A 15600-nucleotide genomic window follows, 5' to 3' on the forward strand; every position below is an offset into this window, starting at 1 on the left:
GCCCGGCACCAGCGAAAGTCACCACAGTCACTGGGCCCGGCAGCATGTGTGTGTGTGAAACATGGTGAATGTCATCACAGGCACAGTGCTGTGGGAACCGCCATGAAAGAGACCCCACTCGGAAGCCACAAAAGCTCCTTTCTGCTTTTTCTCTTCGGCTTTTGGCGTCCTTATTTATCTTAGCAGAGGGGGGTGGAAGAGAAGGGAGGAATCTATCGCTCTTGTTCCTGGAGAGACAGTGTGGCCCATTGCCACAGCCGTACTGCCCTCTTGACACCTCAAATCACAGCCTCTATTTCAAACATTTATACTGTCTGTGTCTCACAGTAATTGTTTGGTAGTTTATTCACACCTTGTAGCTGCTCGGTCAGATAATAAAAAACACAATGCAGCTCTTTAGAGACTCCATGGAAGAACAGACTTGGCTTTGATGGAAAAACTTTGTGTTCTTCTGTTATTTCCAGCAAAACGAACAGACAATCTAGACAGCTAGTACTGCAAGTCCCAAGCATTCCTCGAGTGTCTGAAAAGAAGATAATTCCCTCATGGGTACAGTCAAGGCAGCGCCAAGCCCGTTTGGTGCCAGTTCCCATGCCAGTCCAATCATGATTCCAGTGACTGAGCTGCCAGCCACAGGAACCAACAGCATCAGCCAACAGAAACCAACTGGTTTTGAGGAAGTGTTTAAAATGGACTTTAATACAGTTCCATGTAGGGATTTTTGTCTTTTCTGATCTTTGTCATAACTCATCAAGCATTCAGACAGGAAGCCAACAGGGGTTTCATTACGGTAATTGTTATTTCTTGAAGATCTGTAAGACAAAATGTACGGCTGCAAAACATTCATCGTTCCATTTTCTATACCCATTTATCAAGGATCATGAGATCCTGGAGCTATTCCCTGTGTACTCAGTAAGGAAAGAAGTCTTCATTTAGAGACTTTGTTGACCCCGTGTGTAAATGTTTTGAAAGTGGTATGAAAATAGAGTACACTGCATAAACCCAAACAAGTTATACTGTAGGAGGCAAAATCCAAAACCAGTCTTTTCCCCTATTAATATTATAGATTTGATATGTGCGTCAGAATTGAGGCCAACAATAACAATAATTAACGATAAAATTTAGATCAGACATACTCTAATGTTCAGTTTCAGATCTTTGACTGAATAGTTTACACATTGGTTCATTCTCCGTGATTTGTGTTTAAAGAGTAACTAAACCCGTGCTTTCTCCTGACCTGTCACTAAATTCAAAAATTGATTATGGGCGTTACTCCTGAAGCAGTAAGACATGCGCAGTCAGGCAGGAAGACACACACAGCAACGCAAAGTACATGCACGCCTGGCAACACACAGAGACAGACAGGGATACACACATAGCCTAATGAACCCTCTGATTAGAGCAGAATCTGCTCTTTATAGAAGTACCGAGTCACAAACATCACCGCAGCGGAGCGCAGCTGCTTTGGACAGAGCATTAGACTTCCTCATTAGAACTGTCAATCAATGCTCACTGAGAGCTGTGATTGGAGGAAACCCTCCTCCCTCCTCTCAGCTTTTATAGGAGGGGCGGGGCCAACAGGGAATGTTGATGACGCATGATGGTCACGATAATCTGTCTCAACCAATAGTAAAATTAAATTGTAAGAGACGGCATTCAGCCCTGAGAGGGCAGTGACTGACATTTTACAACAAAAAAACGCTAAATTTAAATACTTTTACTAAAATGTTCAAAGTTGGACTAGGATCAATCAACAGCACTACTCAATACTCAAGTACATATGTATTCAGAAGAAAAAAAGTGGGTTTGGGATTTAGTTACTCTTTAATTTACACAAAAAGCTGCTAAAAATATTTTAATATTTTTTTTTTTTTTTTGGCCTAGCCCAGGGGTCTGCAACCTGCGGCTCTGGAGCCTCATGTGGCTCTTTGACTCTTTTGCAATGGCTCTCTAACGATTTAAAAAAATAAGAAAATGAATGATTTCCTACAGAGGGTACTGGTGATTAATGACATTAACTTCAAATAAAATGATGATAAAACAATTGGTTAACCTAAAAATGAGTAACTCTGCCACCGTCCTACTTCAACTCCTGTAACATCTACAGACCATTAACTTTCCTAACACCAGTGGCTAACCTTCAGTTTTAAATCTCTGGTAAGATAACTTAAATAACAAAAAAGACTATTCTGGAAAAAAGTACAGACTTTATTTGTGTGGGGAAAGATTTAATTAACTGCTAACATACCGGTTTAATATGCATGCTTGATATGTTGTAAGAAATTAGCATGTGTTGGAGTTGATAATGTGTTATCACATTCAAGTTATTTTTGTAGCCCTTCAAATCCATTAACTCATAAAATTATTCGATACTATTTTAACGGTATAGAATTTTATACGCTGTATTGTTTTCATGAGAAGGTTTTTTTTTCGGCTCCGGAAGGACTTTAATCCAGTCGAGATTAGGCAAAATGGCTCCTTTAAGAGTAAAGGTTGCAGACCCCTGGCCTAGCCAGCACACATAAACATGGCCGCACCTGATTGCTAAACTAAAGTTAGTGTAAATATACAATTTTTAGATTTGAGTCTTCTCTTTTGTTTTTTTTATTCATTGTGACATTCTAATGAAGCTTTTATTGTTTTACTTGTTTCATGACAGCCGAAGGTTTATTCAGTCATCCATATATTGTTATATCATCTTCTGTACCTGCTTAGAAGGCAGCAGGGCTTGCTGAAAGCATCCCGACTGAGTCAGTGCTAGTTTATTGCATGGCTAAAAGAGACAGAATGTTCCGAGGTCCGAATAATTTTGATTATCGAAGTCAATATCTGATTGGTTTGTGTCAGTGTTTCTCAAATGGTGGTATGTGTACTCCTAGGGGTAAGCGATGGCACTTGAGCGAGAGGAGAGAGTGGGAAATTGACAAATATAAGCATTAAAAAAATGAGGTTTTATAATGTTTATTTTTAGTTACAAATGATAATGATAATAATGATGATGGAAATTATCTTGATTAGAACATAAACTGAAAATACAACCTGGGTTAGTCTTGGTCCCGTATCAGGCAAGAGAGGATCAGAAATGATAAAAACTATAGAAACAAATCGATTCAGGAGGCACTGCTGTTTCATTCAACTTATTTACAAAATGAGATTCATTAAAATGTGTGTAATCACTCATTCATTCCACCATTATGCTTTATAGTTGTTTTTACATCGTATTCTGAGCAAAATGTTGTAGTCAGAGTCGAACAAAGGGGGTTCTTGAGCCAAAAAACATTGAGAACCACTGGTTTTGGTAATCCCATCTTTAACTTGAGGTTTCTGGATTTAATAACAAATGTTTAACTTCATTGTTCATTCTTTATACAGGCTTCTTAAAGCACAGCTAGCTGATGGGATTAGCTTTCTTGTAGAGATCTTAGGAATAGCTGACCCCAGCTATCTTAGCAATAATGCTAATCATCCCTTTAGAAAGCGACAGTATTTGACTCTGATCAAATCAAATTAGTATGTGTTTCTACAGAAATGTGTTCACATCATTATTGTTAGCTAACAGTTGTAAGCTAAGAGTTAGCATTAACTGTAGATTTTCTTTCAAGCTGAAAAAATTATTTCAGTGTGTTTTCAGAGTTCTTTAGGGAGAGATAAAAGTTGGATTTCAGGGCACATATTATCAAAGTTAACCACACAGTCAGACGTAACTGCTCAGTTATTCCATTTGACATCAACGAAGAGGAAAGCGTCACAAACCAAATATCCCGCTGAGCTGGTTCCATCCTGCAGACTTTCAAACAATAGCAATAGTCATGCATCAGAAACAATGATTACCGCTCAATGTTTGTGCCTTATAAATTGTGGTTACGCACTGTCCACATTCATGTGGGGGAGTGTGTGTGTGTGTGTGTTTTTGTGTCTTGTTTGTGTGTCCTTGAGCGTTCACACAGTGATATTTGACGTGTGCGTGTGTGCTCAAATTGTAAAAGCATGAGCTTGTTAATTTCAATGGAGGACGTTTCCTTGTTGTGGTTTGGTGGGATGGGAGGGAGAAGACTTGAAGTGGCCAACCAAGATCGCCAGAAATCTCCCAGAATTCCATTCAACCATCCAACCCAAATTTCTCTCCCTGCTTCTCTTTCTTCCACTGCTGCGCCGATAATCATCCACTCTCACACACAAGTAATGTACTGTTGTTTGTTTTGCTTTTTAACATTAATTCATGCACTCATACTTTACTATGTTTTTTTCATTTGACTTTGGTCATCATTTAGGAGCTGGGAAGCATGGCTTGGTGGCTCAAAAAGACAGAAAGTTAAAGAGATTTCTTGAAATATATACTTTAATGGGGATCTAGAGGGATATGTAATTAGTTTTGATAATTAATGGGATGTGATTCTTTTTTAAAGAAGAGAAAATAACAACAGAAGTCTGACTCCAGAGGTTTTCTTTGAGAGTCTTTTTTTCTTCCTCAGTTTTCTGATGCTGAAATGAGATCCAGATCGGAATTAGGGAATGATTGGTAATGAAAGGATATGTGGACTAGGGTGAAGGGGGGTGACGGGGGGATGTGGGGTTGGGGAGGTTATTTGGAGAGAAAGAAAAGGGATTTCTTTTCTCTTTTGCTCCTGACTCATTCTTGCCAATGTTGTGAGCCCCCCTGGTGATCGTCAAACTGATTACTGACACTTGGTTATTACAAACAGGCGCATGCTTTAAATTAGTGTACTACTTGGCGCGTGTGCCACCTAAGAGGCTTACTATGTTCTTGATGTAAGGATAATGTGCATTATTAGATAGCAAAGGGAGAGAAAGCCATCAAAGAGAGTCAAATCCGGAGGGAGAATTACCTCACCTAACGTACGCACACCAAGATCCTGCACCCGTGCATTGTTATGAGTTTAAAGTGTCACACCCTTCCAGTCTGTCAGGCAGGAAAAGTCACACTCAGCTGGGCATTGTGTGTAAAGGGAGCATGCCATTTGGTCTCTCGCTGTCTGACACACACATGCACACACAGCCGGGTCAGTCAGGCAACGCTCCTAACAACCGGCGCCAAGGTCTCATGTTTCCATGGCAATCTGCACCAGCAATCTTCCCACGGTGGCAGCGGAACCAAGTGCTAAGTGCTCCAATGAGACGCTGTGTGTGTGTGTGTGTGTGTGTGTGTGTGTGTGTGTGTGTGTGTGTGTGTGTGTGTGTGTAGGATCTTACACAGACAGAGTGGTATCTTGTCTTGTAAAGAGGTCTGATGTTGGGACACTCACTCGGCTGATTTCTCTCTTGACCTTTTAGCAAACATAAGACAGTTTGTTTCACTCATTACATCAGTTTTTGGAAAATAAGATTCACAATTAACAATATTAGTGGAATAGCTCTCAAAGGACCTTTTGATAATAGTAGTATTTTGAATGTATTCCAAAAGGCATAAATGCTGACTCGCCAATAGATAATAGCTGAAGCCCTTCAATCAAATTTGGATTCCAAATGTACATTAGTCCATCCATCAATCAAGAGATAGGCCTTGTCTCTGTAAACCTTTGAAATAAAATCAACTTTTATCTATAAGTCACCTGTGCGACTATGTGACGACATTTGATGGAGCTTTTTTCGACACTCTATAGTTTCCACTCTGCACTCGTCTGTCCCTCTCTAACTCCATTCCTTCTGCTACCATTGTTTTATCAAGCTTGGCGTCTTATTGACTGAGGATGACTGACTAAAGAGCTGGGTAGAAGGGGCCAGCGGGGGTGCAGAGGGAGAAACAGAGAGGGAGGTAGAGAGGATCGTAGATTGAACGGAGGGAGGAGGGACAGGGTGAAGAGGCGGAGGAGCCAAAACTGGCAACCCTGCCTCAGCTGCCAAAGTTCGACTTTGTTATTGGGTGGCTGTGACAGTAGGAGAACCCTAAGAGAGGAGGAGGGAGACAAACTATGATTGGATGCCACAAACAGAGTAAAAGACCATAGCAGATTGTGAATTTATCCAGTTGTCAATGGGCCCTTGGGGTTGGACCAGAGGCACCACTGACTCACAGAGGAAAGTGCAGGAGTGAAATGAAGACGCAACAAGAGAAAACAAACACAAGTGACAAGAAGTAACCACGGACAACAGCTTATAAGGAACTGTGCAGGAGAATCGAGGAGCATCATCAACAGAGAAACGCTTGACTCGACGAGGAGAGCAACCAACGAGGCCACACGCATCCATCGTCAGATCATCACTATTGATATTCATCCATCCAGCCGGCAAGGAAGGAGTACGGAGATGAAGAGACCGCACGACTACAGCTCGCCAGACTCGGACACGGACGAGTTCATCGACGTTGGACAAGAAGACAGTTATTGGTGAGCATCCGCCAGCTTCACCTGAGTCTGTGACACACACCCTCCCATCTCCCTTCAGTCCTGCTGTGTTTGGGGATTCATGTGAGGTAGTTCACTTACGTTTGGCGCTGAATTCTGGGAGTCAGGTGAGGTGTTCAAACACACTGGGAAAAGTTTACTTAGCAGCATAACTTCACTCTATACATTTTTTCATATATATATATATATATATATATATTTTTTTTTTTTTCCCTGGAAACGTCTCATCTATTCCATCTCTCTTCTGTACACACTCATCTTGTTTAGAGTCACAAGGTACTGGAAAATATCCCAGCAAACTCTTCACCTGAGAAAAGGTTGCTCATGCGCCATAGGCCTGAGACAGACATGCAAACATTCAGTATAACCTCTAGCGTTTTAAATATTTGGACAAGAAAAAAAACCTGATTGAACGAGAAAATGAGTTTTAGAACTTCCCCACTTGCTTATTTTCGTCAACTAAATATACTTTCTGCATGTAAACGACGGCTAAAGCTGAGCGCATGAAATTCATCCTTATGAAAATTAAAAATATGATACATAAAAGATAATATGGATCAGTGGTTCTCAAACTTTTTTGGCCCAAGTACCCCCTTTCTCTAACTTCTGAATCCAAGTACCCCTGTAGAACATTTTCCTCAGAATACTTCAAATAATGATGGAATAAATAAGTGAAAACACATTTTTAAAATGTTATTTTGTAAATAAGTAAAATGAAACAATATTCAGTGCCTCCTGAATGGAGTTTTTATCATTTCTGGTCATCTTCCACCTGGTGTGGGACCAAGACTGACCCTTGTATTTTCAGTTCATGTTCTAATCCAGATCATTTTCACCATCAATATTATGATTATAATTTTTAACTAAAAACAAACCCATATTTTTTATACTTTCGTAAGTAAATTTTCCAATTTCTCTCTCTCAAGTACCCCCTGTAGTGCCATTGCGTAACCCCATTTGAGAAACATTGATATAAATAATAAAAACATACCCTAAAGCCACTATTACATATTTCATATCAAGAAAGACATTTTTTGTTTACAATCAAAGACATTATTATCAGCTTTTCCTACTAGATCTCCTAACAATTTCTCTGCCAAATCACATTAGAACATGGATGCTAAAACTAAGCAACATTCATGGAAAAACGCATGAGAATATTTTAAATTTGGTTGCATGTGAATTCAAAAGACTGTCATAACAAACGTCGATCTCGATATCTGATTTACGAATAAATTTGATATAGGGAAATGCCCTGCTAAAGTAGTGTATTAATGTTTTAATCCTACACAGGCGGCGATGTTGTTGTTCCCAAAGAACAGAGGCGGGAAAGCATAGAGCTCGTTTATGAAAGTCGTTTTTCAACCACTAAATATTTATATCCTTTTCCAACATAATTCCATTCCAATGCATGCGTGTAAGCTGTTGATGTGAAAATGGCCCTTTTTCAACACACCAGTTTGTATTATCTGAATTGGTCATATTCCATAGTTGCTCTTCCAGACACCTCTATTAAAGAGGACATTTATAATCTTCTTTTTTTTTTATGACAGTGAATCAGAAAAATATTCCCTGTGCTCACTGAGCACAGAGCTTCTGATACTAAAGACAGTTTGAATGAATTAAATTAGCCCGTGACACGCAAAAAGACGTCTGTGCTGTTTTTCATGTACGCCTCGTCAAATATAAAGCTAAACAAAAACACACAGCTAAACTGGCAGCCTTCACCTTAAAATCCAATAGAAACCAAATACATCATGGTGGGGTGTGTTGAAGGAAACTCCGAGCTGTCAGCCTCTTTCAGGCCCGTAAGATGAGAGTTAACAAACAAACACAATCCATATTGAGAGTATGGCTGCAAACCCATGCAAGCCCCGAGGCTATATAATCGTCTTTCTAAAAGTGCTCGGGTAGAAAGTAGAACAGCATGTTGTCTCACTGAAACCAAAGGCCACTAACACATTGAAACAAAAAAGAATCATCCTCTGCCTTTTTGTGTCCAAATACAAATTAGATTGAAGATAGCCAACGTGCCATTTCTCCTCTGTGTCACATTAGGAAGAGTAATGAATCCAACATGCAGGAGAATCAAAGTTATACCATGTTGTCTCTCTGTCTTAGTGCATCCTTCTGTTTGTTCTCATCCTCTTCCCTACAGTCCAGTCACCGGGTCCATGTCTCCTGGCAGCGCCTCACAGGTCTTGGCTCGGAAGAAGCGGAGAGGGGTGAGTGGATTACAGCATCAGAGCGTAATCTGGTTAAATGCTGCCCGTGTGGTTGGTTCTGAGGGTAGGTTTGCTCTTCGTCCTACAGATCATAGAGAAGCGACGCAGAGACCGGATCAACCACAGCCTGTCAGAGCTGAGGCGACTGGTGCCCAGTGCGTTTGAGAAACAGGTAGCTGTTCAAAAGCTCCCAAAGTAATAACTAGGAACAGATTTATTTTCATTTTGTCAAGTTAATATCAAGAAGAAAAGAAGATAAAGGAAATTCCTTTGGTACTCAGATGAGTTTTGTTGTTTTCTCATGCAGGGTTCATCAAAGCTGGAGAAAGCAGAGATTCTGCAGATGACAGTGGACCATCTCAAACTACTTCATGCCATGGGAGGAAAAGGTGTTACTTTAAACCTCAAACATTTATTTCGATAATTACCTCCACTAAGGAGGTCACATTTGCACCAGTGTTTATTTGTTTGTTTGTCTGTTAGCAGGATTACATCTAATGTACTTAAAGGATTTGGATTTTTTTTTTTAAACCAAAGATACTTTAAGCCAGTGATTCTCATACTTTTTAGGCTCAACTACCCCCTTTTTCTTAGTTGTGAATCCATGTATACCCCTTATGTCCGACTACAACATTTTACTCAGAATTCTGTGAAAAAACAACTATAGAACATAATGATGGCATGAATGAGTGATAACACACATTTTAAAGAATCTGATTTTGTAAATAATTGGAATGAAACAGTATTTAGTGCCTCCTGAAAATGATTATTTCTATAGTTTTTGTCATTTCCGGTCATCTCCCTCCTGATGTGGGACCAGGACTAACCCTTGTATTTTCAGTTCATTTTCTAATCTATTCATTTCTATTATAATTTTGTGTGTTTTTGGTGTCATTTATTGTTGTTTGTCTATTCTTTTTAGTATTCAGTATATTTTTCTCTTATTTTATGAGTTTTTTTTTTTTTTTTTGTGTTCTGTCAGTATTATTCAATTTATTCTCTCTCGGTGTGTGTGTGTGTGTGTGTGTTTTCAGTGTCGTTTCTTTGTTTCTTATGTCGTTGTGTATGTATTTTGTAGTGATCTTGTGTATTTTTTTCTCATGTAGTGTGTCTGTTGTCGTTTTGTGTGTTGCTGGTAATAGTAAGTATTTTTCTTTCTGAATGCATGCGTTTTTGGTGTCATTTTGTCATTGTTTGTCTGTTCATTTTTATTACTCAGTATATTTTTCTCTTATTTTGTGTTTTTTTGTTTTGTGAGTTGCTAGTAATATTCTGTCGGATTATTATTTTTTAACTAAAACAAACATTATAAAACCGCATTTTAATGCTTTCATTTGTTAATTTTCCACTCTCTCTCTCTCAAAAGTACCCCCTGTAATGTCATTGCGTACCCCCATTTGAGAAACACTGTCTTAGGCTGTGGAAGATTGCATTGAATTCTTGGAGGGTATCAGGATCAATATATTGATTCTGAATCAAATTCAAATATCTAAAAATCCCTACTTCTCATCATTGGTGAAATTTCACAAATTCATATCTCGGTTGCAGACTCAGTTATGTCGGATTGGTTGTTCAGTTATCCCACCTGCTTTCATTCAGATTGCATCTAAAAAAACAATAATAATAATAATAATGATAAATAAAATGGTCGTACCCAGACATTTTGATCTACTGTAACGTTAATGGGGATAGAAAATTTCTGCCAAGTCTTTAAATTGTGAATAATCATGATTAGGTACTATAAAACTGCCAACATATAACAAACAGGAGATTCGGCTCTTGGCGGATGTTTGCACATGTTAGCATGTGTTTTGGTTTTGTTGACAAGACACAGACAACTTTTTTTCCCTGAGCGTATGTAAGTTAGCTCCATTTAATCTTCTATGTATGTTCATAGTATTTTATGATTTATTGCCTTTTGTATGCATTTGAACTCAATTCCATAGGCTTCATATATAACATGATAGCTTAGTAAGGTGGGTAGAAAAATGCCCTATTTATGTAATAATTAGACTAATTAGATAAGCATGTTTTTTTTTACATTTTCAACTATTTCTAGTGATTTCTTGGGAGCGAAATCATTAGCTTGCAATATTTTTACATTAATGACAATGAGTTTGTGTAACTCACATAACTTCAATTGAATATTTTGAAGTCTTTCTTCTGTTTACTTGAAAAAAAAAATTATATATATATATATAAAAACACCATTCCCCCCCCAAAAAAATTATCATAGAAGAAACAAACAAGCAAACAAAGTAGAAATTAATTACATCAAGTAAGTTCAGTTAATGTTGGTTGGGTTGGATTTATTTTGTGTTGATCGCTGGTTGATGACATTGTGTTTCTCATAGGGTACTTTGATGCACGAGCCCTGGCAGTAGATTACAGAACCCTGGGCTTCAGAGAGTGTGTTGGAGAGGTAGTACGGTACCTCAGCTCACTGGAGGGCGAGTCCACTGACCCCACTGGAGCTCGCCTGGTGTCCCACCTCTCCCACTGTGCAAGTGAGCTCGACCCCCTTCTCATACAGACACCTCCAGCCTCTGCCCTGCCCTTCAGCCCTTGGCCCTGGGCATCCTTTCAGCAGATGTCCCCCACGTCAGCAGCGTCTTCCTCACCCCCATTTACAGCTGGACGGAGGGATCTGGCCCTGCTAGCTGGTTACCCCTCACACGCCTCCCTCCGCCTTGCACCCCTGTCTGGGTGCCAACAGGGTGCGCCACCACCACTCCTCACACCTGCAGCCTTGTCCGCAGTCCAACGGGTGCAACCCCTCCCACTATCAGCAGCTTCTGCTTCCTCCAGACTGCCTCAACTGTCTCCTCACAGCAGTACCCGGGCTTCACCTCTACCTCTCCTAGCCCCCTCCTCCTCACCTTCTACCTCCTCTTCTTCTACTTCACCACCTTCTGGTCACCCTCAAATCTCCTTCAGACCCTTTGCTCCTCTGGGGTCTCCCACAGTCCTGCGCAGGGGTTTGAGTGGGTCAGCCAAGGGATGGGCGACTGAGATCGGAGCTTTCTGAAGTCTTTGATGTTCTCACGAGCTCCACGTAGCAAACAGACTATTATTGAACTTTTAAAGACTGTTTTTACTTTTGAAGACCTCTTAAAGCCATATCAGTCTTTGGGTGAAGTTGTTAGTTAAATGCAATCATAAAAACTGAAGAATGAAGGAAAAAGTACGAATATACTCTCTGTTGTGACAAATGAACACGAAAATAAATGACAAACAGAGCTTTCTAAATGAATTGATCGTTCTGTTTGTTGCCAAACAATTATATGCATTTGATTATACTCCCTGTTTCTAAAGAATGGAGAAAATCTCTATTAAAATGAAGTGCCTTTACTTTGGGATTATTTTCCTTGTATTTTGTTGTTTCCAGCGCAATCCTTCATCTGCACGTCTGCACATCTGTAACCAATACCAATTGCAAAAGATTGGTAGAAAACAAAATAACAATGTTATTCATGTCTGCAACCACTGGCTGCATGTTCCTCAGTTGTAACCCTGCTTTGGTATTCGAGTTGTCTCCAGTGATGGCTTATGGGAGCTGTGGTCATGTGGCTTAACAGGATAAACATGGTGGGAGATGGCAGTGTTTTGGGACGCCGCGGCAAGGCAAACAGACCCATGGCTTTGCCCTCTGATTGGCAGTCCCCTGTAATTAACTGAAACCCTCATATCAATCTATGAATCATTCTTCCTGGCCTGCTGTCTCTCCAGTCTTGTGGTACGCCAACGGATATCGTCTCCCTCTGTTTTGTCTACACCGCTGTCTTCTCAACAATCAACAAGAGGGTGGAAGATGCAGAAAGACAGAGAGACAGAGGTGAAAACAATGACTGCAGTGGAGCAACAGATTCAGTGTAGACGCTCAATAACAAGGTGGAAGAGAGTCAGACAACAGGGCTGAAGTGAGAGAGTGAGATGAGAGAGATTGGGACATGGAGAGAATGATTGTGAGTCACTGGGAGTCTAGGCAGCATGTTCACAAAGTGTACAGCGATGATCGACTGTTGCAACAAGTTGTTTTATCGTGGATCACGACACAATTGTGCAATACCTCAAGAAAACTGCTCAGTGATGAAGAGCGACCAGAGAAGCAGCGTGGCATTGTTTACTGCTAGGGGAAGCTTTGATCTGCTACAGGATGCAATGTCTGTGGTCTGTGGTCCTCAAAAGTGTGTTTGCTGTATTGCCTAGCTGGAAGATTACGTTCCATGTGTGTGTGTGTGCGTGTGTTGTATTCAGGGCTGGCGTCAGGACTGAACCGCGGTGATGGCGTGACTCGTGCAAGGCCGGCCAGAGGGCGGACAAATGGTATAGTGGTGGAATGTTTGGGTGCATGCAAACATGCACACACTATAGACACACATACTATAGACAGACCCACACAGACACTGCATGGCTGGCATTATCCTTGCCTCCAAGCAGAGGAGTCGCCACCACAACTTCCAGGAAGGACAACCACAGTCACACGGCACAGGGTTTCCCACGAGGGAGGAGAGGCCGGAGCGTGCAGGAAAGGGGGGAAAGATGTTGAAGAAGGAAAGAGGAAAGTGTCATGTGTCTGCAAGGGCAGGGCCATGTGAGCTGAGTGGAATCAGGAAGAGGAGGATGAAGCATAGAAGTAGAGGGAGAACAGACAAGCAGCGGTTGTTGATATGACTCAACACATTTTCTATCTAAAGAAATCAATGCAATGTTTGTTTGTACCTTTAGCATAAAGAATATCACAACTAAAATAAAATGAATCAACAAGTTTATGTTGCAGTTAATACAATTAGTCTAGTCCAGGGTTCTGCAACCTGCGGCTCTGGAGCCTCATGTGGCTCTTTGACTCTTTTGCATTGGCTCCCTATAGCTTTCAAAAATATTGAAATAAATAATTATTTTCTTCCAGAGGGGATTGATTAATCATTTTGACACCAAATAAAATCACGATATAATGATTTGTCAACCTAAAAATAAATCACATTGTGCAATAACTTCATACTTCACATCTACAGTCCATTAACTTTCCCTGCACCTGTGGTTAACCATACATTTTAAATCCCTGGTAAGATAACTAAATCAACTAAAAGATACATATAAATTTTAATTGTGTGTGGACAGATTAATTTAACTGTTAACATAAAATATGCATGCTTGATATGTGGCAAGAAATTAGCAATAAGTGTGTAGACTGATTTTGTGTGCTATCAAATTCAAGTTATAATTTTGTAGCCCTTCAAATACATTATCTAAAAAAATTTTCTTTACATAACATTATTATACTTAATTTTTATTGTACAGAATTTTGTACACTATGTTGTCTTCATTAAAAAGATATTTTTTCCGGAAGAACTTTAATCCAGGTGAGATGAGGCAAAACAGCTCTTTTGAGAGTAAAGGTTGCAATAGTCAATAATACTGCATTGACCCAGATATTAGATAACACTAATGATAAGATGCCAGCCATAAAACCAACTTTAAATTATTCTTGCGATGAAATCATACTGCCCATGCATGAACAATCACCAAATTACGCACATAGTTTAGTCCCATCCTATATTGCCTCAGCTACAAAAAGAGGCCAATCGTCCTAAAGGTGGCGCTATAGGAAACCTAAAAATTGTTTGAAAATTCTCAACAATTCCACCTTATCTGCTACGGATTTGCAATACCAAAGAAACCATTGTCCACATCACGGTTAATTCTCAAGCCCATCTTCAGACTGTCCTACACAAACGATCACACAGATTATTGATTAATCAAAAACTGAGAATGTAAAGTGTGTTGCACACATATACTTGTAAATTATTCCTAAATACCTCCAACATTTTTGGAGTCAAAATAACTAAAAGTAATCTGAAAAACTGAATTTTGTGTGAACAATTGAAATCAGTGCTACAATTGCATTTTTAGACATCAGTTTTTCCACATATGAAGCCAATAAATAATTGATTAAAAAAATAGTTACCAAAATTTTCAGATTTTTTAAAGGAAAGCCTATACATGCTAACCGTTGCTGTCTTGTTTAGTCTGAAATTGCATGGCCCGGACTATTGCTGCGCATGAAATAATTTACAAATTTTGACAAAAAAGTTATATACCCAGTTTGGGGAGCAACTGGCTTGAGGCTTAGTGATGAATAATGGCTTGAGTAATGGGCAGACGCTCAATTCATGTGAAACACAGAAAACCTCTTACTGTTTCACATCCTTCCAAATGACATCTTCCACATCAACTTAAACACTGTGGAGCTGCATTTTTCTACTTCTATCCTAATATACAGTAGTGGAACTGATGAGCCAGGGGAAGAGTAGTCTGGGTGCGCCACCTGCTGTCGTGAATGCATGTTGAAATTATTTTGTTTTCGTTTTATTCAAGTGGATACCACAGAGAGTTAAAGAGGGAGAGATGCTGCATCAGTAGCTTTAGTAACCTCCAAACAAACACAAGGCTAAGAAGTGCTAGGTTACTAATCGGAGCTCAGCAAGGGAGGAGGAGTTTCACAGACTCGCATCCCTGATGATGGTACCTTTGGGGCCATCACACAAAAATATGTCAGTTTGATTTGAAGGAAAACAATGCAGTCTTCTAAAGAATATTAATCAACAAATCCACTAAGGTTCAAACTAGCAGCATCTCTGTATATAGTGACTGTTCAACCACAGGAATGTATTGCATTTTCTAACTTTGTTCGTATGAATCAACAAGATTAAACCATGTCCAAACCTGTGCTTGGGGGAGCTGTTTGTCCTTTCATATATAATACGCTTTAAAGAACCCAGTCTACACCCACTACCAACAGGACACAGGCTAGGTATCTGATGGAACCAGCAGCAATTTTGTTAACTAAAACCATAGTCTTCGTCGTAGTCTACTACATTTTAAGTTACAACAAGACTATGACTAGTTACAAAAGAATAAATGTGACTAAAAACTACATCAAATTATATTGATATTGTTTCACTATTAAAAACAAAACTTTAAAGTTCACATCACTTAAATAGGGGCCTAAG

At 39.7% G+C, this 15600-nt stretch overlaps 1 protein-coding gene across 1 annotated transcript; it reads left to right on the plus strand.

Annotated features, from left to right (window-relative positions):
* The first annotated feature begins 5891 nt into the window (after positions 1-5891).
* Positions 5892-11800, plus strand: heyl (hes related family bHLH transcription factor with YRPW motif like). Its single transcript, XM_028461275.1, has 5 exons — positions 5892-6344; positions 8521-8587; positions 8676-8759; positions 8895-8976; positions 10942-11800. Exons 1-5 carry the CDS (start codon positions 6265-6267, stop codon positions 11613-11615), a joined length of 987 nt encoding a protein of 328 aa, XP_028317076.1. The 5' UTR covers positions 5892-6264; the 3' UTR covers positions 11616-11800.
* The last annotated feature ends 3800 nt before the right edge of the window (positions 11801-15600 follow it).

The sequence above is a fragment of the Gouania willdenowi genome, chromosome 11, assembly GCF_900634775.1.
Source record: "Gouania willdenowi chromosome 11, fGouWil2.1, whole genome shotgun sequence".
In the NCBI taxonomy this organism is placed as follows: Eukaryota; Metazoa; Chordata; class Actinopteri; order Blenniiformes; family Gobiesocidae; genus Gouania; species Gouania willdenowi.